General features: G+C 38.5%; 5 protein-coding genes across 8 annotated transcripts; 1 reads left to right on the forward strand and 4 right to left on the reverse strand.

The window, feature by feature from the left end:
• Positions 1-102: 102 nt before the first annotated feature.
• Positions 103-4,909, reverse strand: LOC140765455 (U-box domain-containing protein 33-like). 2 transcript variants are annotated; one of them, XM_073104561.1, is made up of 8 exons: positions 4,408-4,909; positions 3,736-3,854; positions 3,429-3,538; positions 2,742-3,186; positions 2,532-2,654; positions 1,657-2,202; positions 595-1,323; positions 103-455 (listed from the first exon to the last, which is right to left on the reverse strand). In XM_073104561.1, exons 1-8 carry the CDS (start codon positions 4,667-4,669, stop codon positions 273-275), a joined length of 2,517 nt encoding a protein of 838 aa, XP_072960662.1. In that variant the 5' UTR covers positions 4,670-4,909; the 3' UTR covers positions 103-272. The 2 variants fall into 2 exon arrangements, with proteins under 2 accessions (XP_072960662.1, XP_072960663.1); XM_073104562.1 differs by lacking the exon at positions 4,408-4,909 and having other exon boundaries at positions 3,747-3,854.
• Positions 4,910-6,855: 1,946 nt separating this feature from the next.
• On the forward strand, positions 6,856-10,766 carry LOC140764516 (uncharacterized). The gene is made up of 5 exons (XM_073103113.1): positions 6,856-7,023; positions 7,370-7,581; positions 7,658-7,731; positions 7,964-9,563; positions 9,787-10,766. The coding sequence occupies exons 2-5, from the start codon at positions 7,440-7,442 to the stop codon at positions 10,479-10,481; spliced, it is 2,511 nt and encodes an 836-aa protein (XP_072959214.1). The 5' UTR covers positions 6,856-7,023; positions 7,370-7,439; the 3' UTR covers positions 10,482-10,766.
• A 307-nt stretch (positions 10,767-11,073) lies between these two features.
• LOC140764515 (pentatricopeptide repeat-containing protein At1g18485) lies at positions 11,074-15,184 on the reverse strand. Its single transcript, XM_073103112.1, has one exon. The coding sequence runs from the start codon at positions 15,141-15,143 to the stop codon at positions 12,165-12,167; it is 2,979 nt and encodes a 992-aa protein (XP_072959213.1). The 5' UTR covers positions 15,144-15,184; the 3' UTR covers positions 11,074-12,164.
• Positions 15,185-15,742: 558 nt separating this feature from the next.
• LOC140765605 (metallothionein-like protein type 2) lies at positions 15,743-16,594 on the reverse strand. The gene is made up of 3 exons (XM_073104769.1): positions 16,439-16,594; positions 16,189-16,269; positions 15,743-16,068 (listed from the first exon to the last, which is right to left on the reverse strand). Exons 1-3 carry the CDS (start codon positions 16,501-16,503, stop codon positions 15,969-15,971), a joined length of 246 nt encoding a protein of 81 aa, XP_072960870.1. The 5' UTR covers positions 16,504-16,594; the 3' UTR covers positions 15,743-15,968.
• A 709-nt stretch (positions 16,595-17,303) lies between these two features.
• On the reverse strand, positions 17,304-23,608 carry LOC140765488 (protein TRIGALACTOSYLDIACYLGLYCEROL 2, chloroplastic). 3 transcript variants are annotated; one of them, XM_073104605.1, is made up of 6 exons: positions 23,477-23,608; positions 22,787-23,322; positions 21,565-21,894; positions 19,023-19,138; positions 17,927-18,017; positions 17,304-17,841 (listed from the first exon to the last, which is right to left on the reverse strand). In XM_073104605.1, exons 2-6 carry the CDS (start codon positions 23,255-23,257, stop codon positions 17,749-17,751), a joined length of 1,101 nt encoding a protein of 366 aa, XP_072960706.1. In that variant the 5' UTR covers positions 23,258-23,322; positions 23,477-23,608; the 3' UTR covers positions 17,304-17,748. The 3 variants fall into 3 exon arrangements, with proteins under 3 accessions (XP_072960706.1, XP_072960705.1, XP_072960707.1); XM_073104604.1 differs by having other exon boundaries at positions 23,420-23,577; XM_073104606.1 differs by lacking the exons at positions 17,304-17,841; positions 17,927-18,017 and adding an exon at positions 18,042-18,466 and having other exon boundaries at positions 23,420-23,578.
• Between the last annotated feature and the right edge of the window lie 716 nt (positions 23,609-24,324).

The raw sequence follows: 24,324 nt of genomic DNA on the forward strand, positions 1-24,324 counted from the left end.
GAATAAACTCCCAAATTGAAAATTAAATGCCCTTGTAGATAGGATCATAAATAGAAAAATATAAGCCACAATTAAATGCATATAAAGATAGATAGTCAGGTCTTTTGTGATGCAAATTCTATAGCTGCATTAAAATAATTAACGCTGTACATCGATCATCAAATATACATAACTACATCTAGTTTGACATAACTTATACAGGATTTACTCAAAATTATTACTACAAACATGGGCATGCATATAAAAAGTAAACATTCTTTAGTATCCAATCCTCAAGATTGACAAAGCCAATCCTGAATAGCAAAGCGGAGAGCATGGTTGGGAGTAAGATTCAGGTGTTCTAGTCTCAAATTAGTCATAGGAGAGGTCTCCCTCCCGTTCTCAAACCATCCCTTCAGGGCTCTTCCTTCGTAAGTGAATCCATCTGCTGCTACCTGTGGATCATGCATGATTTCCTGCAGTTTGTAACATTTGAAAGTAAGCAAATATGGACCTAGATTGTATGATTGAAGGCTTACATGTCATTTACTGATCCTGTAAGATAAACAGATGACCAAGAACTTTTGAAATTGAAATAGATGAGGTTTCACTTGCCTGAAGTATTGGGCACAGGAAGAACGGGGGAACTGGTCTTTCCTTCATCAGATGTAGCTGTTCCAATTCTCTCACAATCTCAGGTGTCAGATCTGGACGATCACGGCAATTTAACTCACTGCACTGCAAGCCAAACTCTGCAAGCCTTTTGGCCACATCACTGGGCCATTCCCCAGCACTAGGATCCAAAACTAACGACAGTTTGCCAGAGACCATAGACCTGCGAACTTCATTCACTAAGCCTAGAGGAGGCTTTCCAGTGAGCAGCTGGAGAACAATGATCCCAAAGGAGTACACGTCAGACTTTGTAGTCCGCAATTCAGTCCTCTGGTACTCAGGGTCAGCATAGGAAAAAGACCCCTTCGGCTCTGTATTACGACGAAACAAGGGGTAATCCACTGTATCAACTGTACTATCTGGTACTAGCCGGCAAATCCCAAAATCACCAATCTTGCAGTTGAAATTGGAATCGAGAAAGACATTCTCAGGTTTCAGGTCACCATGAATGATCTTTTCAGGTTTTGAAGAGTGCAAGAACAGAAGGGCACTTGAGATTTCTGCAATAATACGCGTGCGAACCTTCCAAGTCAATGGAGTGTTGGCTCTATTGAAGAGCCGATCCTGGAGGGTCCCATTTGGCAAGTACTCGCACACAAGAGACAAGGCTTCTGGGCAAGCACCAATAAAAGTCAGCAGATGAGGATGCCTTAATTTGCTCAGGACATAAACCTGTGAGAATATAATAAATAAGTGTGGCTTCATCCATAAGAAAAGCAAACAGAAGTATCCAGATATAGGATTATCTCATGGACCAGTACAGTAATAGAACTTTTCAGTATGTTCCAACATCAGTCTACAGACCTTCTTTCGAAAAAAAAAAAAAAAAGGTACGTTCCAACATGTTACACAAAGTGATTCATTAGAGAGGGCCTGGTTAGCCAAAAGTTAAGTTAATAACATAACATTCGCAGCAAAAGCATGTGATCATGTGCTTATGAAACAGACAGAACCAATAACACAAGTGCAACAGCCTAAATGTATGACATGTGTGAACGTTTATACCTCTTGTTGAAACTCCTTCAAGCCTCGAATATTATGCGGGTGCAACTTTTTTATGGCTACACTTCTGTTCATCATTTCTCCTTTATAGACACATCCATAGCCTCCTTGCCCTAATTTGAAGCTCTCTGAGAAATCACATGTAGCAGTTTGTAGATCTGACAATGTGAACTCTGTAAAATTAATTGAATCACTGCCTAAACCAAGCAGGTTGCAGTTTTGACGTCTGGCATGGCTTCTACATTTCCACTGGTCAAATTGGCTAGTTTCATCTTCCTGCTGCTGTATGTTCTGTCTTTGAAGCCTCAGAATCTGTATAGAGGTCTGGACAGCCTCCAACTCTGCAGCAGCTTCATCCCTGTCAAGAGCCACTTCTTGGGCACGGGAGTCTAGGATAGCTAATGTTTTCTTGGCATTGTTCAACTCCCTCATGGCTTCATCTCTTTGCTTCACAAGTCCCTCATGCTGCATCTTGGTGGTTGCCAAGAGATCTTCAAGTGCTTTCCTAATTTTAGCTTCACTTGCGTGAGCAGACTGAGAAGCTTCAACCTATTCAAAGCAATAAAGAATTGAATAAGTTGATGAGAGAGTCCGCAAAAGAAGAAAGGACATAGGCAGTTTTCCAGGTTATAAATATACTAGTTCACAACAATATCTATAGTGTCTATAACAGCGAGAACTTGCAAGTTTTGATTGAAAAGGAGAACTTAAAGCATGGGCTATTTAACCGTTAGTATACAAATTAGATGGCTACTGGCAGTGTCCACAGTTACATGGATGCTATTTTACAATGTTTTACTGCTGAAGAGTAATGTGTTGCACATGATTTGAATGGAATACTGGTTGGTGTACATGTGGAAACTGAGGTCCATTCTAACCTTGTGAAAGGCTTCGGCTACTTCTGACTCTATTTCTTTGCGCTTCACTAGCTCTGTGAAAGCTGCTGTCTTCGATCTTTCAGCATCCAGTGCTACTCCTTCAAGATATTCGTACACAATTTCCTGTTGAGATGCTCAAATATTTAATCAGATATAATTATTTCTGGAGAAGGCCACAAAACAAGCTGAAGAGATCATCTTTATATGTACCTCGGAGATTGCTTCTGATGAGAACCGCATGTCAGTAGGTGACATGGGCCATGATGTGGTGCTGGCTGAAGACATTGGATCTTCTAAATTGGATAAGCTAGTAACATACATATAACTGGTATCCGTTGCTGAGGCAATCACTTCGGTGTTACTGGATTCAGTGTGGTCAGTGCTTCTACTTCCCTGTGGGTCTGTGGAGGATGAAGTATCATCTGTGATGCATTCACGATTGACCATGGACTCAGCATTGTGATTAGATGATGAAGTGATTCGAAGTCTCTTTCTGAGTATAGTGTCATCTGGACTATATACAGAGTCTATGCCTGCACTAGCTTCCCGGGTCCATATATGTCTGCCTTTGCTGATAAACCATATCTCACAGAAGGGAGGAGCATTTCTTATCATATAAGATACCTTGCTGAAGCTTCCTTTCAAATTGAAGCAACTGCATTTGATAAATATTCACTACTATTAAAGAGGAAAATTGGTATAAAGAGAAAAATTATAAAAAGATGCTGGTTGATACCACAAAAGCTAGCCAACCCCAAATAATTGGCATTAGCTAGCTCTTAATGGAGACTATGGTCATTATCTATTCCACATGCTTTCTTCAATTGTTAATATCAGCCTATTTGAATGCATTCTTATTGTTAATTGCAGCTCTATATGTCATTAAAAAGAACTTACTTATCTGGTGTTGATCCCATAACAAGCCTCCGAATGCCATTTTGGTTCACCAGATCAATGATTCCATTGTGAATTTGGTCAGTCTCAGTCACAATAATGTTTGCTTGCACCTGCATAGCCATTACGAGTGGCTCTATTAATAGGTCTAAAATGACCATTATGTTAACCAAGGGTTAAAGAAAAACCAAAACAAAAAATTGTGTAATAATAAAATCTATACTAAGTTAAAGAATGAAAATACAGTGCACCAGATATACAATATTAGATGAATATTGTGGAATGAAAAAGAATTCAAATAGAGAAGCACCTGAGCCTTACAACAGTATTTTAGGTAACTCAGTAGGATTTTCTTTGTTGTTTCCTTCTCCGTTCTTCGATGATTGGAAACTAGTTCTTCATTCGCTTGATTTGCAGGTATTTTTCCTACTGAAAATTATACAATGTATCATTACTCAACAAGTATGATTGCACTGAAAAGAAAGTGCGAGCTATAAAAGAATAGGAGGCAGATTTCCGCAGAAGAAAAAGAGGAAAAAAAATAATTGAGGCAAGAAAAAGAACATAGAAAGCATGGATGGTCTTGGCCTATACAGGTCCAGTAATAAACTATTAATTGCTTCAATATGGAAAGGCCAAAAATTCCAGAAACCAAGAAGGCGCCACAGACACAATCTAAAAAATTAACCAAAAACAAAGAAATCGAGGGGAAAATTAAAATCGTAAAGTCGAAGAGCCACTAAATTATGACAAGATCGCATAGAGCTATATTATCTGTAATAAGAAAGCAGCAACGACTTATTCAAACATATTGTTTGAATACTAGTCACAGGAAATACGAAGCGACATAAGATAATTCAACTAATAGATCCATAATTAACCAAGACTAGAACAGAACTCTGCGCGAATCTACTAAAGGTTGGATTTTAAGCCCTAAATTAGACCAAACTCGAAGTTTTGAAGAAGAAAAAAAAAAACTCACATAGGGTAGGGATCAAAGGCGAGGGCTGATGGACATGGATCAACCCGATCTCCGTGCACCGGAACCTCCGAAAAGCCCATCGGAGCAACCCTAGGGTCTTCTCCGCCGACCTCCCGACCGCCACGTATATCCTCCCCTCCGCCGGAGATCCACCAGAGGTCCCCCGGCCTACCAACCACCGGAGCCCAGCCTCCGGCGACGCGCCGCCTCCGTAACGGTCAATCGCCGGGCTGGGTGGCGGAGATGGATTGAGGACTTCCATTTCACCTGCCCCGAGCTCTTCTCCCTCGTTATTTTCCCTTCGCTCCGTAACAAGAGAAAGAAGGACAATTGGAACAGCGTCGCGGATAAATTCCTTCCCTTATTCTGCCTGCGCGACCAAGAGCAGCGGATTTGTCCGACAGAGTGTGTTGACTTTGGTGACGCATTGACGTGTGGTGGAGTTGGTGCTTAAATTTTCTCCTTGGAGTTCAAATTTTCTCGTCTTTTGAGGATTCTTTTAGCATATTCTTCCTGTTAAACTCCTCAGCAAATAGCAAGCTCCTATTTTCGGTCTCCTCCTGTAAAATAAATTAAGAGTGTTAGTAAACAATATTTGGGTGGGTACACATCATTCACAAGGTCATTATTATATCTAAATTACAGTCTAATTTGTGAAGTTAATAGTAATTTATTCGTGGACAGCAACCAAAAAGATCGGCATCTGGAAGCGAATTATTCGACCAAATTAAGTCCTCTCCCTATTTTATCATTCAATCAGTATTGATTAATTATTGCAATAGATCTAAATTAATATAGCTACTGATGCAGGAAACTATTATATATGTTGCTGGTTTAAAGAAGACATCTGAAACAGTCTTCTTTTTGTATACTACTGCATAATTACGCGATCAGGAAGCATATGCTAATAATATTCTTATATTGTGAAGTCCAACTAGAAGAGAAATTACGTGTTTGTTAGAATATAAGATTATTCATTAAAAAAAATTAGAAATTTTATAAATCACATCTTATATTTTTCAGAATTTATTTATTCCATCCGATCATGCATCAGCTATTCGTAGGGGTGAAAACGGGTTGGATTAACTCCGACCCGACTCGGATCGGATTCGGATAAAAAATTTCTATCCGAATCTACGGATAGAATTTTTGAAAAAAATTCGGATACGGGTTGGATACATTTTTCGGATTCGGATACGGATATCGGATATCCATTTATCCGCATATTTTTTTAAATAATTTACAGTTTTTAGTTTGCTTATTTAAATAGTAAATATTAATATTGTTACTAATAATACTTTATATATTATTTATGGAGATTAATTTATCTAATTTTATATATTTGACATACAAAAAAAATTATTTATTGTAAAACTCTTAAAAATTTTGTGTTAATTATATCTAAATAAAATATTATAATTATTTTAAATTCAATCAATATCCGTTTAAGATTCGATCTTTTATCCGAAAATTATCCGTATCCGTTTAGTTAGGATATAGTTTTAAATTTTACTATCTGTTAAATATCCGTATCCGAATCCATATCCGGACTAAAAATATGGATTCAGATATGAGTTATACGATCAGTTTTCACCCCTAGCTATTCGTCGTTATTTATCGACTGAATCGGATATACTTCAGTTTGGATCCCATTGAAAGGCTTTGATTTTATTGTTCATATAAAGATGCAAATGGGCCCAGTTGGGGTTTGTTTGGGGGCCTATCCAAGTAGGCCCAAATCTACGACCACTGTATCCGTGTGGCCCAATATAGCAGTTTGTATGAGAATATATATTTGAACTAATATTATAAGTCTCTCATTATCGTTTGACGGATAGATATAATTTAATCCGATCATCAATACCTTACGGCCAAAAAAAAAAAAAAAAAACCTTTGAAAATCGAGCACTAAAATGATCCTTGTCAAGTGCTGCTTTTTTGAGCCTCAAGCGACCAAAAAGATATCATCTTGGAGGACTACTAGTATGAACTCCAAGTTCCAACTACCAAAAGATCCTACTTTGGACCAGTTCACCTACCTTTTATTTTTTTTTTCCTTTTTTTTGAAGTTAAGTTAATGTCGTGGTCCATGCTAATACGTCTATGTCATAAGTCTGTGTGTCTTTCAGAAGGAAGTCAAGACCACGGCAAGAAACCGTGTATGAGAGAGAGAGAGAGAGAGAGAGAGAGAGAGAGAGGACTAGTAAAATTTGGTGAGAGTAAAGATCTTCGCTACACTAATATGTTATACTCTACGACTATCAGGATCCAACAAATGATTGGGTGCAAATAATAATAATAATAAGCTGGATTTGATTTTGAGATTAGTTTGCTATTACTTATCCTTATCGAACGCTAATACCAATTACCCGTTTGCATGAGGGAAGACGAGAATAGACTAAACTAAAAATCAACTTCGGAGAAGATAGAAGAAAGAGCACGAAAGAGACTGCGCCTCTGACTCCACTCTTTGAAAGTTAGAGAGGAAGAATTCAACTCTGACTGCTTAAAAACCCTACCTTTCTTCTCCCTTGAGTCCGTAATCTGAAACCCAAATCCCAATTTCCTCTCCTTCTCCTCCTTGGTTGGAAGCTGGTAGTATCCCGGATCGCAAAGGTGATAGTTTTTTTTCTTCTCTTCTTGCAATTCATTCCTCGTGTCCTTTTTATTCTCCCTACGATGAATCGGTAGTATTTAATAAATTATGCCGTAAAGATGTTCGATAAATTAATTACTAGGAATATCAAGCAAGTCTTTTGATTTTGATTGTCTCTGTTTGATGATTCGTGCTTCTCTGATCACTATCCATATGATTCTAATTGCTTTATTTTTTTCATAGTTGGACTGTATATGGTGTAACTTTAAGTAAGGATTAAGCTATTTGGAGTCGAATAGAAATTGGAAAGTGGGTTCGGTGTTGTCTTCTTAGTTGTTATTGATTGATTTGCTCTCTTCTTGACAGGATAGCTAAGAGCTGCTGGTGTAATAAGGATTATATAGAAGGAAGTTCTTCCTTAAACTGGCTGTATGAAATGGCCAGACTGCTGCAGCATCAGGATTCAGTGTCATATGGGAAGAAATTCCAAGGTTGCACATGGGGCTTGTTTCACTTGTTCGACTTCCACAAGCGTCTACGTATTAGAAGAATGCTTTCCAACAGCAGGCATGGTGATGGTAAACCTTCGGACCTGCTGTCAGATATTGATGACCTTTGGAGTCATATGTTTACTAATTATCATTCTTGTTGCAGGAATTAAACTTCCGGCATCATATATTCCTTTGATTAGCAAAGAAAACATAATTATGGATGAAACAAACATTCCAGTAAGTTCAGCCAAGGTGTTTATTTCTCATGTTTTGCAGTTCACTTTGATTCACAACTGTTTCTTTTCTTATTACCTATGCTTGAGCAAATCTATTTGATTTAAATGTAAATATATCCTTCATTGCTTTGAAAAAATGTATACTGAGCTCATGAGGAAGAGGACATCATTTTATATGAAACATGTTCTAGGATTTTCCATGTTGCTTATCACCTATGCTTGTATTATTTCAGCTGCTAAATAAAAGTAATGCTTCAAAAGGAATATCTCGCAAGGCTCGCATCAGGGCTTTGATTTCAAAAAAGATCCATGGGAGACAGAATCAGAAACGGAACGGGCTCCCTGTAGCACCACAGCTGCTGCGCACCATGTCTATACATCATTTGGAATGTAATGATTACGTTCTTTCTGATGAAGTGACTTCCAACAACAAATCCTCTACAATTGATACCAATACACATCCAACTGATTCTTCTGCAAGCAGCAAACAAATTCCTCTATTGTCCAATGACTCGGATTGTCCTAGCTTTGGGGATGTTGTCTTTGGAAATCATTCTGAGAAGCAAACAATGCTAGTCAAAATGTTAAAAGAAGCAATCACCGCCTTATCAGAGCAAAAGAGAATTGATCTTGAAACAGTGGGAACAGATGAATTCCAAATAAAAGATATTATCAATATTCTGGAGTTCTTTGATGGACACAAGGAGTTACTTCTAGAAATGTTTCAAGAGCCAAACTTTGGTTGGGAAACTTGTTTGGGTACTAGCAATTTTTGTACAGAACATGGAACAATTGATGGCTATAGAAGTGATCTAAGTTCCAAGAATTTTCAAGACTCTCCACGTGAATTGATAAGCAAAAGGGATCATACAACTGCTTTGAACCGTTTTGAGGACCTCAAACAGAAATTAAAGGATATAGTCGATGGAAATATGAAGGAGCATCATCGAATTTCAAGGGATAGTGTCCTGCATAAAATCCCTTATGGCCATAAGGTGACAGAAGATGTGATGAAAGAAAAGCTCTTTCGGTCAGCCTCAGCCAAATACTATAGAGATAGTTCACGAGATAAGATTGATATATCTGCTAACAGGAATCCAAATCAAATTTTCAGCAGGTCCCGTTCTCTTACTGAATCCTTGGATAGTTACTCTCACTTGTTTGAGTCCCTCTCACAAGGCGAAGGCAAAAAGGTGGTTGGTAGCTTGAAATTGAACAGAGAAAGTTCTTTGAAGGACCTGAAGGCCCCTATGACCTTCCAAAGAACTTATTCTAGTCCTGAATCTAGGTCATATTTTTTTAATAGTGCTGCTCAAAGTGAATTACCTCATGAAGCTTTATCTTCAAAAGTTCCATTAAGTGGTTTTGATGGTGATATCAACATTTCTAGTTCCGAGGAGCAAAAGTCAGTAAGTATCCTTGTGCATAACAAGGAGAGAGTACAAACAGATTCAAGTGCGGGACATGCTGCAGATGTAAATTCTCATGAGACAATTGAAGGATGTCCGGAACAACCAATGTTATCTAATGAGTGTGATGAGAGCAAGGCAGGCAAGGTTTTAGATTCAACCAAAGAAGATACAAGAAACATTCCTTCTCATGATCAGGAGACAGAAATAATGGAACGGGCAGTGCTAACTTTTGATATTGACCAGAGTATGTCTGAGGTTTTAGATTCAATAAACAGCACTAGTCATGTTCCAAACTGTGAACAAGGACTTGAAATTAAAGTGGATCCAGACAGTGAGTCGAGAAGAACCAGCCCAGTCTCTGTTCTTGGCTTAATTTTTTCAGAGAATCCTGTCAGTCCAGTGAAGTACAGAACTTTAGAAGGTGAGATCCAAATTAAAACTGTGATCAATAAACTACAAATGTGAAAGTTTCTGTATTTGCTATACTTTCTATACTAAATATATAAAAAATATATCCAAATTTCATCTGGTGATTTAGTTACAAGAACAAGATTGCCGTTATGACTTCTGTACATCTTTTTATCCATCGAAAATGATAATAAATAGTAGATCTTGATTGCTTGTTCTATCTTTCTTCTGTGCAGATTCAGAGTTAAAGCCTAGGAGCCTCCATTTCAAGGAGCTAGGCCTTTCGGCAAATTCAGAACTATTGGGTGTTGATGCATCTTATGGGGCAGAAATTACTGAATCCACTTCTGATAATGCTCAGATAAAGGGCTTTGCAAGCTTCGATGCCCTTCAGATTCAGGTGGATCAAATTGACAAGGCTGAGTTTGATTATCTGATGGATGTACTGAGGAAATCTGGTTTCTGTGGGGAAGATTTTTTCGCAGCTCGGTACTCCCTTAATCAGCCTTTTCCACAAGAAGCAGATTTTTTGCCATATGACCTTGTCCTACCGACAATTGCCTCTAATGATATGTCTGTTGATCAGGCGCTTCTGTTTGATCTAATCAAAGAAGCATTACAAGACATTCATGAAAAATATTATGCTCATCCTTCTTCATTCTCACATTTTTCGTCTCATAATAGACCAAAGCCTGTGGGATACCATTTCCTCAAGGAGTTATGGGAGAAAATCAGTTGGCATCTTAGTTCACAAAGACGGTCTACTTACACACTTGAAAGTGTTGTACCTCATGACTTTGCAAAGAATGATGGATGGTTGAACCTTCAGTTTGATGCTGAGTGTATGGCAATGGAGTTGGAAGGCCTGATATTGGATCATTTGCTAGATGATTTAACACTTGAAGTCAGCAAGTCTCGGTTCCTCAATTGATACCATTATAATATTCATTTATGTATACACAGATCCACTTATTCTTTCCTTCATATTTGTAAGGAGGTACTACACGTACCGCATTTGCATATCTCTGTAAAGATACCAAGCAACATCCTTGTATTATAATTTTGTAGGTTAGATAAGCAATCAAAATGCTATAATCCATGGGTGAGTCGGCACCCGTTATGGTTGCCTGGGCCAGCTTTCTTTGTATTACATGGTGAGGTTCTTATTTAAAGAGCTTCTTGTATAAGCTATTATTTTTCGTTGTGATTTTGGTTGGGCCTAATAAACTTTAGTATTTTGTTCTCTGGTTGTCTCACATGCTACATGTAGATGCTTTGATGGTTTGCTTGATTTGATTGTTGTTGCATCTTGCAGAATTTCTTCCTGAAAGAACAGTTGAGTTGGCCAATGTTGACCTCTTTTTCTTGAGTGCTTTGTCATTGCCTGAATGTTCACACAATAAAGAATTTATTTGTTGCAACTTGGAGCAGTAAGCATCTTTCAAAATCAACTTGTTCTGTCAATACACTGCACCAAGTTGAGATTATACTATGATTAGCTATTGATGAAGTTGATCATTTTGCCATCATCACCAACATCAAGAAGGTGTAATAATACCTTAATACCAATTCTCAATGTTATTATAACATCAGAAAATTTCCTTTCTTGATATGTACCAAACACTACTGAAAGTAAAACCAGTAAGAGCATTTTTTTTCAGCATGGACAATATGGTGTCATCAATTTGATAAGCTCCCAAAAATGCCAAGGTCCCATAGAATCCGTAAATGACTATTATGTCATCCTTGCATAATATATCAAATAAATGGGAGGACAAACAAACTGTCCTAGGAGTCCTGGTTACGAATTGTGGGGTGAAGTTCAAATTTTGGTTCGACAGAACAGACCAGATTGGCATAGCACTACTGCATCCTTTTCAGTACTGTCTTTGTGCTTTCCTCTTTGATAGCAAGATAAAGTTCGCTGCAATCTGTTAAAGGATTCTTCCCCAAGCAGTTGCTGGCATCATATCTTGAAAGGTGCAGATAAGAAGAAAATATGCTACTCTCAGCATGTGGATTATTTTTGTTGCATTGATCTGATTCTATCTGAGTCAGATTTCAAACATCTAGGGAGAAACAAAGCCTTGCTACCACCGACATTGCTGCAGTGCATGAGCATGATAATATTAATAACTACAAGAGCCAGAATTTGGTGATACTTTAAACCACTAGAGGCCTGTACCCAGGAAGACTTGGTAGAGCATGAGTGGAAGATAAATGACCTCTTGCTAGGAACTTGAATGGCTGGATTTGGTTACTAGAAGAAAAAACTTCACTGATGAAGTAGTTCAAAACATAGCAGGTGAAGAAAGGTCACCAGAGTGAACTTTATATGTACACAGATCAGAGAGAATGTCTGCATATAGTAGAAGGGGAACTTGATCAAAACTTTAAATCACTATATTGTCTTGGAGGTCAGACTTTGATAAGAAAGTTTCAATGTGGATGAAAGTTTAAGAATTATAGTTGGATCAATATGCTAGGAAGATATTAATGTTTGGTGGATTTTCCTTGTGGAAGAATCTAAAGAAGAAAAACTTTATGAAAGAAAAATGAGAAACACCATGCGAATATTGTTCTCGAGTACTTTGCATGTGGAAGTATATAAGAATCACCAATAATTGCCGCAAGAACAAAAGCCTTCTCTGAAATGATGAAATCTCTTGTTGTCTCTCACCACAATCTCTTTCTCCACAACTCTTGACACCAGTTTGATTGCATTGTGGCAATCCCTGCACATTCTAATGTTTTTATAGACCCTCAACTTTGTTGCTTTGCTATTCCTTAGCAGCACGAATGCTATTGCTTGCTTCTCGCTATGACACCGCAATAATTCCACCTTTTCATCCTCTTCTAGATCATGTAAAACTGAAGCTGTATCTGGAATATATCCAATGGCACGTATCTTTTCCTCCAGAGAACACCACATTCTCTTAACCTCGCTTGATTCAGGAAGCCTATTATCTCCTGCAATGAAGCTATACACTTTACTATCTACATCTGTCCAGCTACAACCTGGGTCTTTGTAGAGGCCAGTTTCCTTAAGCCTCTTCCTAATTCTTCTCACATCATCCCACCTCCCAGAGCCTGCATAAAGATTTGAAGCTAGAATGTAATGCTCTGATTTATCAGGCTCCAATTCCAACAGCTTTTCTGCAACTTTCTCTCCCAAGCTCATGTCTCCATGGAGACGACAGGCGCAAAGTAAAGCACTCCATATTCTGCCATCTGGATCTTCTGGCATTTCTTCAATGACTGCCGCGGCATCAGCTAATCGCCCAGCTCGACCAAGCATATCCACAAGACATGCATAATGCTCCAACTTTGGTTCCAACTCATGTGTATTTTTCATCTCTTCAAAGTAATTCAAGCCTTCTTCTACCATTCCAGAATGGCTACATGCCATGAGTAGACCGACATATGTGAAGCCATCAGGCTTTATCCCCTCTCGTTGCATCTCATTGTACAGATTGATAGCTTCATTTCCACTCCCATTAATGCCATAGCCTGTGAGCATTACATTCCAGGGAACTGCATCTTTGTTCTTCATCCTGTCAAAGAATATCCGAGCTTGTTCTATAAAACCAGTCTTTGCATACATGTCTATGATTGAGCTACCAACGAAAGCATCCTCGGAACAGCTGGCCTTTAGCGCAAAACAGTGTGTCTCTTTTCCTAGTCGGACAGCTGACAATTGAGTACAAGACATCAAGGCACTTGTTGTTGCAATCATCGAAGGCTTGCAACCATTTAGTTGCATCTGACGGAAGAGACTGAGGGCCTCCTCAGACAGTCCATTTTGAGAATACCCAGCAATCATAGCATTCCAAGATACCATATCCTTTTCCTCCATTGCATCGAATACTAGCCTAGCACTATAGTCTCTTCCACATTGAATGTAAAGTGAGAGAAGTGAGATCCCAATGAATGAATCTTTCTCCAAACCATTCCTAATGGCAAATCCATGAACTGTTTTGCCATGCTGAAGATGTTTCAGATTAGCACATGCTAAGAGCAAGCTACCAATGCTAAACCAATCAGGTGCTAATCCTGAAGCTGACATCTGGAGGAACAATTCTATTGCCTTGCTTGAATCACCATTCTGTGCGTGTCCACCAATGAGTGCATTCCATAAGCTAACAGTCTTGATCTCTGTGCCATTGAAAACATGACCCGCAGACTCCAGAGATCCACACTTTGCATAAGCTGCAATTAGAGCATTTGATACTAGATCATTGATCTGTAAATCATTTCTAATCACAAAGCAATGAAGTTCTTTCAGTTTCTGTAGCTCTGATCCGCCTAAACAAACAGGCAGGACATTCAAGATAGTGACTTCATTAGCCTTCAAACCCTCCACCATCTGCATATCGTGCAAAAGAGCAAACGTCCCAGCAACATCTCCATTCCTTGCATAGCCACCTAGCATCGCATTCCAAGACACCACATTTCGTTGGAGACCCTCAGAAAACAGGCATTCTGCATCAACTAAATCACCACATTTTGCATACATATCAATCAACGCATTGTTCACTCTCAGGAGATGGTCTAGGTCCAATTTCACTGACAAACCATGCATTAGTCTCCCCATTCCAAGCCATCCTTCCCCTGTGCACATAGGAAGTACTGTCACCATAGTTGCGTCATCCGGTCCAATACCACCTTCACCAACCCCAACCAGTAACATCTCCTTGAACAAATCAATACCTTTCTGCAGCAAACCATTGTCAGAAAACACAGACATCATAGTATTCCAAGAAACCAGGTTCCTCTCAGGCATTGTCTCAAACGCATGAACTGCCTCGTCAACATTACCACACTTACCATACATGGAAATTAGCGAATTGCCAACAAAAGTATCAGTACCCAATCCAAGTTTCACTGCATTCCCATGCACTAACTTGCCAAAACCAACATCAGAAATCCCTGCACATGACTTGAAAACACACGGCAAAGTAAAATTATCGGGCCTCAGCTTCGTCGTCGACATCAACCGGCAAAACACATCAACTGCCTCCTCCCACATCTCATTCCTCGCATACCCACTAATCATGGCGTTCCACTGGTAAAGATTTTTCTCTCCCAATTCATCAAACACGCGGCGGGAAGCCGAAACACACCCGCACATGGAGTACATGGTGAGAAGCCGAGTGGTGAGAACGACGTTACCCAACAATTCTTCCGACGAGGAGATGATATCGTGGAGCTTACGACCCACCTCGAGATCTCCATTAGTGCCGGAAGCTTGCAGAAGGAGGCCAACGACGTCGACCGTAGAATTGTAGTCAAGATGTTCGATGTTATGCCTAAGAAGAAGTAGAGCATCGTTGAGGCTTCCTTCACTGCAAAGATTGTTGATTTCTTGGAACAGTGAGGATTCTGGAGATGCGTCTCTTCTCTTTGGGACTAGGACTCTGTGTTTGACACTGGTGGAGGAGAAAGAGAGGGATGCTTTTGGGGTGGTTACAGTATGAGATTTGTGCTTCTGATGGTGAATCAGTTGGTTGTAGTTCGAATTTAGTAGATGGGTAGAGAGATGGAGAGGGAGATGAGTGTTGTAGAGTATGGTGGTGTTGCCCACCACAGCCATTTTTTGCTCTTCTGCGTGTGTTTGGTTCTTGTTTGTTTGGGTTGGTATCTCAGCTCAGAGGTCAAACATATCATACAACACTATCTCCATTGTCCGGTAGCTTGCGAATTGCCACGCTAATCAATTTGCATTTAGAACCTTATATTTATCAATTTTACATTTTCAAACTTACATTCTATCTTTTCTACGAGTTTGTTGACCGGTCAGGGTGGTAGCCCATAAATTATACACTAAGACAAAATGGTTAGCCCTCTTTAATATATAAAAGTTGCATATTTAAACCCCAATCCTCTTGTTTATAAACAAGTCATAACAACCCAAAACTATATTCATACAGTAAAAAAAGTCGTCAGTTGTATTAACCAAATAAGCAATTCTCTTAGTACCAAAGAAACTAAGATCTCTCTCGCCCAATTAACCTCAAATTAATTTTTTATTATATATTAACTCTAATGTTTAAATAATAATTAATAAGTCATAGATTCATAATATTTAACCACTGAGCTACAAGAGTGGTTTGTGGCTTGTATTATCTTTATTTTACCGTCAAAGATGTTAAAAAGGTGGAATAATATTAGATCAATCACATGCGAAGATAGTTTAGTGACCATATATATATATTAAAATCACCTTGAGAGAGGAGAATGCTACATAATGAAAAAGTAATATTGCTCACTCTCCTCTTATTTAGGGATACATGACATCAAAATGAGACCCTAGAAATGGAGAGATCCCATATCTTAAGAGCACACTAACACCACATTAAGATAGATAGATAGATAGATAAATAGATATGGTCTCTCCTAAGCTTATATAGGTGATGTCTCATTTGCACCCACAATTATCGCAGGTGCAGTTGCTTCCACACTTGCAGTTGCAATCTCCACTCTCGGACTCTGCTGCCATCTCAAACACCTCAAATGGACTGCAAAAATTAAGGAGGAGGGTTAAAAAAAAGATGCCATTCAAATGAGCAATATCTACGTAACAATCTAACATTACATAAGAGTTGCCTCATGATATATATAGATGGTAAGAGTTAGACCTCTTGTGTGGTGCAGCAACAAAGACCATGGTTTGGGTGGTGGTAGTCCCTTCTCCAGCCAAGTCAGGGTACATTTTGCACCTACATACAGAGAGGAGAATGAAATTATTAATTGGTGACTAAATTATACAAGCAAGGACATGTGCGAGGAATATATGTATATATATATATATATATATAACAGAATAGTATATTTAAGGTTGAGAATGTATTCAAGGTATAAGAAGAACAAGGGAATTTAAGGTAATACCCTCCACATCCACTGCCACAGCTGCATCCAGAACCACAGCCACAGTTTCCTCCACAGCAAGACATTTTGTATCTGAAAAGACCTTGCAAAGATTGTTATCAGACACTTTGGAGCTCTGGTTGAGGAGTGGAAGAGGGCAGTGCAACCTATTTATAGCCCGAAAGCACTAATGTAAGAGTCAATCAAACAGTTTACACAACAATTAATTAAGTGCACCCATGCAATGTATGTAATTCGAATATATGTTATACAAACAAGATATGCTACAAAGTCAAAAAAAGAGAAGCATCTGAAAGCTTTTTGTGATGCTGATATTTCTTTTGCATATTTTATCCTTTTTTTAATAATTATCATTTTGATGCATCTTTTTCAAAGAATGGACAGGAGAAGCCAAGGGACCACCACTTTGATTGATGAAGACATGCACAATAGGATTTTCTTGGAAAAGCCTCATGATAGACCCCCACCACAATCCACCTAAAAGGATATTGATGGTAAGAAGCTCTCAGAGCCATCCTTTTTTAATCTCTAATTTTCTTTTCTTTCCAATATATATATATATATATATATATATATATATATATATATTTTCTTGAGGTAGTGCAAGAGGAACCACAGTTGATGGTCCAGGACTATTAGAAACGAGGAGGAATCTGATGAATCATGAATAACTGTTCTGTTTTCTTTTCTCTCTCTCTCTCTCTCTCTCTCTCTCTCTCTCTCTTTTTTGGGTCCAATTTAAAGATATGGAAATTACAATGAACTGATGAAGAATAGTTCCTCTTGAATGCTGCTGGCACAAATCTACCAATAATATAGCTAGGAATGTTAATCCTGTATCAATGACATAAACAGAAGCAATCTGTGTTCAAATGCACGCTCACTATATCTATTCTGTGACACGCCAAACATCATACCTGTAAAACTTTGACAAATGCAACATTCGACATTCTTATAATACAACTCCTATGTAAAATAATCACATCAACAAAATAGTCATGACTTCATGGTCTTTAAAAGCCATTTAAGAGATTTGCTCTTGGACAAGAACTTCTGTTTCCAGAAAACATCTTGAAATAACCTTGAGGGTCAAAAAAAAAAAAATGTAAAGCGAGAAGCAATCTGCCAAAAATTCATATTTTCCTCGCCAATGGTGGGGCAGATATTTGCGAGATCTCTATGCAAGAGAGACCTTGACCTGTCTGCAGATCTGCTATCTTTCCTTTAATGCTCTCTCATACACTTAGTAGCCTTATGCTGAAAGTTTGTTTTAGCCGGCCTCAGAAATGAAATCCAAGATCCAGAAATCATCACAAAAGTCTGCTAAGAGACTTGATGAGCAACTTCAAATTTCGCCTTGTAGCCTCATCACCCGTGAAATGAGAGATGTCAGAGCTAATACTCTGGAATAAATGGGAACAACCAAAATTTAATAAGAGTATATTAAAATTCTAGAACAAGAAATCAGAACAGAGTAGGAAAACAGACCTCGATATTTTTCAGTGTGTATATAAGGGTGTAAATAGACTGCCTAATGAGATCAGCATTATCAGGACTAAGAAGCAAAGACTGCACCTTTCTGCATGAGAAGGATTATGTCAAGGTGACAATACAGATTGCATATATGATAAACATGGATACAACTTCCACTTCATACTTGCTCCCTCAAAAATTACATAGACAAATGATTTGAAGGGATGTGTTATTCCTTTTCTTTCTCCAGACTATGCCAGATTTTGAGAAATAGTTCATCATGTGTGTATACACCTACAAAGTTCACATCTAGCCTGGTATTCAAGCCTAGAAGTTGTAAATTAAAAAACAATTCAATTTGATCTACAAAGTCCAGAAAACCAATGTACAAAGAATTGATAGTCCTGCAACACGTGCAGATCAGTGAATAACATAAAGAATAGAACTTGGACATTTATAGCTCTTAACACACAAGCCTCTTAAACCTCATCGGTCACATTCTCTGTAATTGAACTTCAGGATAGGTGCAACTTCTCTAGGCAGATAGCCAGAAAACTAGAAAATAAACAAATAAAGAAAATGAAGATTAGAGGAAACGTTTAATTCAAGGTAAACCTATATACTAAATCATGATACAAGTAAACAACATATAAAGGTGGACCTAAGTGGAGCCTAAGAATATTCCTTTTAAGGCAGGGGCCCAGACGGTAATGTGGTAGTTTTTCAAAACAATGCTAGTATACGTTAAATAATCATCATGCTACTCCCTCAATTTTAGCATCTTGTGAAAGGCTTGAACTTTATGTGTGAAGGAAACAAATGTTATAGATTGCGCCAAGTTAAAGGTGCGTGCTCTGCTACCAGTGCTTATTATGAGTCGAGATAATCCAAATGTCCATTAGACTATGTGAACACTCTGAACGCTTAAGAATTGTGCATGGCAACATAAAAACTAGCACAGTTAAAAGTGCTAATTTTCTACCATTTTAACAAAATTTGAAAGATTCAAGTACTTGACATACTTTTTCTTAAGAATAAGAAGCAAGAATGTTATTGATGCATATCCAAATAATAATAGCTCAATTTGGAAGTTTGGCTTCAATGGTTGAACCTTAAATCATTGCTTGCTTCAGCCAGACTTCTGGTTAAATTTTCCACATCCTTCACCAGCGAACTTTCACAAACTTCAGCAAGCAAAGGTTGAATATCTTCAGTCAAGGCTTCAATCTGTGACATCATTAGAGTTAAATGCAAGTAAGTGTGCCTTGTCATGTGCAACATATATTGACACATCATTTTCTTCGTATGGAGATAGACAAATATCTTGTCAAGAAGCAGGATGAAGTTTAATAACATGTGCAAGAATCACATGCACCACATATACAAACAAAGAAAGCAATGAATATGTAAGATAATGCAAAGAAGCAAATGCAGTTAAGCGGAGAGGCAAGTCTAAGATGGAGCATTATAGGGCATATTCTGTTTATAAGACATGTGGATCAAAGGATAGCAAGTAAATAACTATGACCGTATGAACCTAGTTAGGATCTATTACAGATAATTGTGCTAAAATATACTGCTGAATTATACATAGTGAACTAGTAATTATTGGTCTTACAATCCCGGTAGTTGATTTTCCTTCGACCTTACTAATAAAATGGAAATGGAATTAAAATGATATAATTTGGCCCCCAAAAATGAGGGTAGCAAGAAAGATCTAGGTGGCAGAAAAGACTTGTTTGAAGTGTGACACCAACTAGGGGTTGCAAATCTTAATCCAACACGATAACCCGACTCTTAATCGAGTTTGAGTTTAATATAATAGGATTTGGATCGTAAATGGATCAATCCACCTAACCCGTTTAATAATTGAGTCGTGTTCGAGTTTATATAGGTGACCGTTTTGACTCGTTTGACCCGTTTAAGTATATGGATTGGGTCGGGTCGAGTCAAACCGCTAACTCACTAACCCTGTAACCCATGTTTATATAAGATAACTAAAGTCTAAAACCTAAACCATCTCATTCTCTCCACTCCTCACTCTCCAGCAATCTAGCCCCAGCCACCTCATCTCACCAAAAGGGCAAAAAAAAATTGTTGCGCCTCCTCTCTCTCCGATCACCGTCTGCCACCTACCGTGAGCCGCCCTTTCCTTTGGAGCACCAGTGTGGCAGCCCATGAGCTCGACGAAGACAAATACGAGATCGCCGCCGCGGCCAAGGTAAACGCATTGGTCATGGTAGGTGGTGATGATGGCGTTGGATTTAGTGATAGCGGCCTCCATGCTGACTTCAACAACCTCCTGGTCGTCGTAGACGTGGCAGAAGCCACGGATGAGCTTCGCCTTGTATAGGGAGTTCGCGACAATCTCCATGCGACGCATGGTGGACATGGTTTGGAAGAAGGAGAGCAGCTCAGAGGAGGTCGTGTCGACGGAGTGGGAGGGAGGATCAATCCGGTTGCCAGTGAAGGGGACACTCATCTCGATTGTTAGGGTTTCGTTGCTGGAGGCGGAGGAGAAGCCACAAGGAGTGACGGAGAGGAAGTGGATGGAGGAGGTGGAAGAAGAGGAGAGGCGATGGAGGAGCGCCCTGGTTGTCGTCTCTTGAAAAATAAGAAGGCGGAGGAGGAAGAAGAGCAAGTTTTTTTTTTTTTTTTTTTGAAATTTAAGAAGAAGAGCAAGTAGAGGAAATGGATTTGAATACTTTGGTGGGACATGTGACACGACATCTTTGGCCAAAGGAGATGAACATATATGTATTAGAATTGTAATTTTAATTATGTATGAGTTTTGAGTTGGTAATAAGCAATTTTGTATGTATAATACACTATTTATATAGGATAAATTAGAAAATATTGAATTTTATATAAGATTTATATTAAACGGGTTAGACATCGTATTAACGTGTCGAGTTAACACGACATATTTAAGTATATGAGTTAGACGGATCGTGTTAGCGTATTGGATTAACTTGACCTGTTTATTAAACAAGTTAGACAGGTCGGATCGTGTTACCCGTTTATTAATTGGACCGTATTCGTGTTTACCAAATCTAACCCGTTTATTAATCGGGTCGTGTTCGTGTCAAAGTAAAATTGACTTGACCCAAATTCGACCTGATCCGAACTCGCTTAATCTAACCCAATTGCCACTCCTAACTCCAACAATTCAAGAGAGCCAGAGACACTAAATTGTCCCAACAACCAATATTAAAGAAAGAAGGAATTTATTAATACAAGCAATACACATCAATGCATATAATAATGTCAATTGGATAGCACTGTATGCTTCAATTTAGTCCTTCATAGCATTACAAATTCCATTTTCTGTATCGTTGCTATGTCTTCACTTTTATTTACTACAGAACATAACAAAAAGCATTTCTTAGCTTACACCAATACTTTCTGCAAAGTTTAGGAACAAAGCCAGAAAAAAAAAAAGGAAAGAGAAGAAAAGCTATTTAACTTTTCATCTGATATACTGCAAGAATTCTGTTCTAACATTCAATATCCAATAAATATGGAGATAGATCACAGAAGCTAGGGGTCACATTATTATGAAATAGTTTTCCAGGAAAAAAAAAGATGCAGTATAACAGTATAGATCAAGCAATTATTACGCATTGAAAGAACATGAAAAAAAAATTCCGCACCTTTGAAAGGAGAGGCTGTGCATCCTCCATAATAGATGCAACTTTTTCAGCCAATCCATAACTTCTAGCAACACCAATTTCCTCCATATCTCGTCCAAGGCGGGTAAATATTCCGACCAATGCGTCCAAGCTCACTCCTTGCTCTCCTTTTATTCGATCTCTGTCACAGACAATAAGACCTTCTTTGCCACAATCTGGATCAAGTGGACCAACAGAAGGTGTGGGGAGTGGATCTCGGGGTGTGATATCAATCAATGTCTCCATAAGAAGGCCGGACTGATTCACTTCAACCAAAGAATTTCTAGGTACAATGATTTTGTCGTCTTCAACCTGCCATGAAAGATTTAGGAATAAAGAAGTTAAATTTCTATCTTCATCAAGCAAGGCAGAGACATGACAGAAACTGGGACTTACACAGAAATCTCAAATATGAATGGCAAGTTTACTGGTCAATAGTGGTCACACAAACATCAAAGCACATCGAGAAATGATTAGAAAACCATTAGATGTTCAGAACAACTACCAACAGTTTGCATTACAAGGTCATCAAACCAGTATACTGAAGAACATAAGAAAAACCTATTTACTAGCTCATCTTGTTTAGTAATGAATAAAATGGAAAAGATGCAGCTATAACAATTAAAGAAATATTTAAATGGTTTAAATGAAGATTGAATTGCATTCACTACTCACACATAGCATTACTAGGAATGGAATTGAGTCCACACAAATAACATCATTATTTCCATAAAACCTGAAACTCAAGAAGATTCAGTAAATAAACAAGAGTAAGGCACACAAGAAAGTCGAAAGAAAAATCCCATCAACTCAGCAGCTTGCTGGATTTGTCATTTGTCACTTATTACTCAAGAAAAAGTTCCTGAAATGAAGTAAAAACCTACACTCTTAACCATTTCAGAAAATCATATAAAAGGTACTAACATCAAAGGTGGAAAACATACATATCTGAGGTTAATATAGAATAAGAGCAGAAAATAAAACGCAGTCAGGTCCACGGCGAACATTATAACGTTCTAAAAGGGGCAATGCATCTATTGACAGATAATTTGCCCAAAATGAGCAGTAATTTGAGTTGTCGACTATGATCTGAAGGACAGAATGAACGACGGTAACGCTAATACTAAGTTCTCATCAACAACCAAAACAAACGACATTGAGTATGCATAGACAGCAGCTATTACTGAAAAGTGCGAATACAAACCTCAGCAACTGCCTCAATACACTTGAGAGAAGAGTCAACACGGACAACATTTCCGACAGTCACCCCACGAATCCGAACAGGCGTTCCCACGCAGATTCCACACGCCTGGGAAAACTCAAAGACTGCTTGATATTTCCGGAATCGCGACCTCAACTGGAACCCCCTCAGCCACGCCAGTGTAAGCGCAAGAACAGCCGCCCCCGACACCATGAACAGCCCCACCCCGCCCTCCCATATGCTCCTCCGACCAAACCCGAAATCGCTGAGCGGCTGCAAGGTCTGCCGCCACAAAGTTTTCGGCGCATCGAGCACGACCGAGAGCGGGTTCTCTCGCGGATTAGAATCCGAAGAGCTCGCCTTCACTCGACCAGATCTCGTCGAGGGTTTTGCGGGAAGACGAGGTCCAGAAATTAACGGCGATGGCAGTAAGGGTTTACAAGTGGAGGCGTGAACCCATGCGCTTATGACCATCTTGTGTAGGAGCAGCAAAACTGAGAAAGGCTACAAATCTAGCATAGGAGCCTTCAATCGATCAGCTACAGCAAACCAAAAGCGGAATCCATTAGAAAAGCATCAACCACAACTTCTTGGGTCGTGTTGGATAAAATTTCCAATAAAAGATTTGCTAAGGACCTGGAGATGGGAGTGAGAGGAGGAGTATTAGGATTGGTGTTCTTGGATTTGCCTCACCTGCTCTACTCTTCCGCCCATCCTTTGGCTGCGACACACAAGGATGCAGTTCTTTTATTCAATTCGCCCACTCGTCATCCCCTTCCAATTATTTTCGATTCTATTCGATTCGATTCCACTCGCCGGGTTCGGTCGCTAGCTTAATTGATTAAGTGCGAATCGGGCATTTTTGTTAAAGGGTCAATATATTTTGAGGATTAATTACACTTTAACCTCCCAACTATCACCGATTTTTATATATAGGGGACCCTCTCAACTAATATATATATTTTCTTTACTACATTCATGTGAATATTATGTATTTTAATTCACGGGTCTATATAGATATTAATAAAAAAAAAAGTTTAAAATCTACGTATAAAAAATGATGATAATTTAAGAAAACTAACTATAATTAACCTTAATTATTCGAGTAATTTGCATGATTTTAATTTTAATTTTAATTTTTTTTCTTGTAGCTGCATACGAAATTTGTATATTAAAAAAACAAACATAACAAATTCCATACATACAGCAATAACCTCCTGAGATAAAGTCCACATAAACGTGGAAAACGCTTCTTTAATCCAAAAGAAGGAAGAAAGACTGGAAAGCGTGACGGAACTGTGAAGAGAAGTCAATCAATGAATAAAAGGGAGGGTTTCGCTTCAAATGGGTAGGTGGAGAATTTAATTATGAGGTAAGTAGATATTCTCTAGATAGAGTCCAGATTAGCCCTTAATCAATACCACAAATTGCATGAACTTCTTCTTCTAATGTTCCACGGAGGTAAAATTCATACAATTTTTGCTAATTGATTTAAACAATCAAATGGACATCCTCAAATAAAAATTTCTAAGTACAAACAA

This window comes from Typha angustifolia, chromosome 8 (assembly GCF_048772165.1).
Source record: "Typha angustifolia cultivar Huaian chromosome 8, ASM4877216v1, whole genome shotgun sequence".
Taxonomy (NCBI): domain Eukaryota; kingdom Viridiplantae; phylum Streptophyta; class Magnoliopsida; order Poales; family Typhaceae; genus Typha; species Typha angustifolia.

Excerpts from the sequence above, each read along its gene's own strand:
- LOC140765488 (XM_073104605.1), bottom strand. The coding sequence starts at position 23,257 with ATGGTCATAAGCGCATGGGTTCACGCCTCCACTTGTAAACCCTTACTG. Across the intron at positions 21,895-22,786 it reads GTATTGAGGCAGTTGCTGAG|GTTGAAGACGACAAAATCAT; the intron begins GTTTGTATTCGC and ends CTTTCATGGCAG. Across the intron at positions 17,842-17,926 it reads ACACACTGAAAAATATCGAG|AGTATTAGCTCTGACATCTC; the intron begins GTCTGTTTTCCT and ends CATTTATTCCAG.
- LOC140764516 (XM_073103113.1), top strand. The coding sequence starts at position 7,440 with ATGGCCAGACTGCTGCAGCATCAGGATTCAGTGTCATATGGGAAGAAA. Across the intron at positions 7,732-7,963 it reads TGGATGAAACAAACATTCCA|CTGCTAAATAAAAGTAATGC; the intron begins GTAAGTTCAGCC and ends GTATTATTTCAG. Across the intron at positions 9,564-9,786 it reads GAAGTACAGAACTTTAGAAG|ATTCAGAGTTAAAGCCTAGG; the intron begins GTGAGATCCAAA and ends TCTTCTGTGCAG.
- LOC140764515 (XM_073103112.1), bottom strand. The coding sequence starts at position 15,143 with ATGGCTGTGGTGGGCAACACCACCATACTCTACAACACTCATCTCCCT.
- LOC140765455 (XM_073104561.1), bottom strand. The coding sequence starts at position 4,669 with ATGGAAGTCCTCAATCCATCTCCGCCACCCAGCCCGGCGATTGACCGT. Across the intron at positions 2,655-2,741 it reads CATCAGAAGCAATCTCCGAG|GAAATTGTGTACGAATATCT; the intron begins GTACATATAAAG and ends GCATCTCAACAG. Across the intron at positions 1,324-1,656 it reads TGAAGGAGTTTCAACAAGAG|GTTTATGTCCTGAGCAAATT; the intron begins GTATAAACGTTC and ends ATATTCTCACAG.
- LOC140765605 (XM_073104769.1), bottom strand. The coding sequence starts at position 16,503 with ATGTCTTGCTGTGGAGGAAACTGTGGCTGTGGTTCTGGATGCAGCTGT. Across the intron at positions 16,270-16,438 it reads TGTGGCAGTGGATGTGGAGG|GTGCAAAATGTACCCTGACT; the intron begins GTATTACCTTAA and ends CTCTGTATGTAG. Across the intron at positions 16,069-16,188 it reads GTTGCTGCACCACACAAGAG|TCCATTTGAGGTGTTTGAGA; the intron begins GTCTAACTCTTA and ends TAATTTTTGCAG.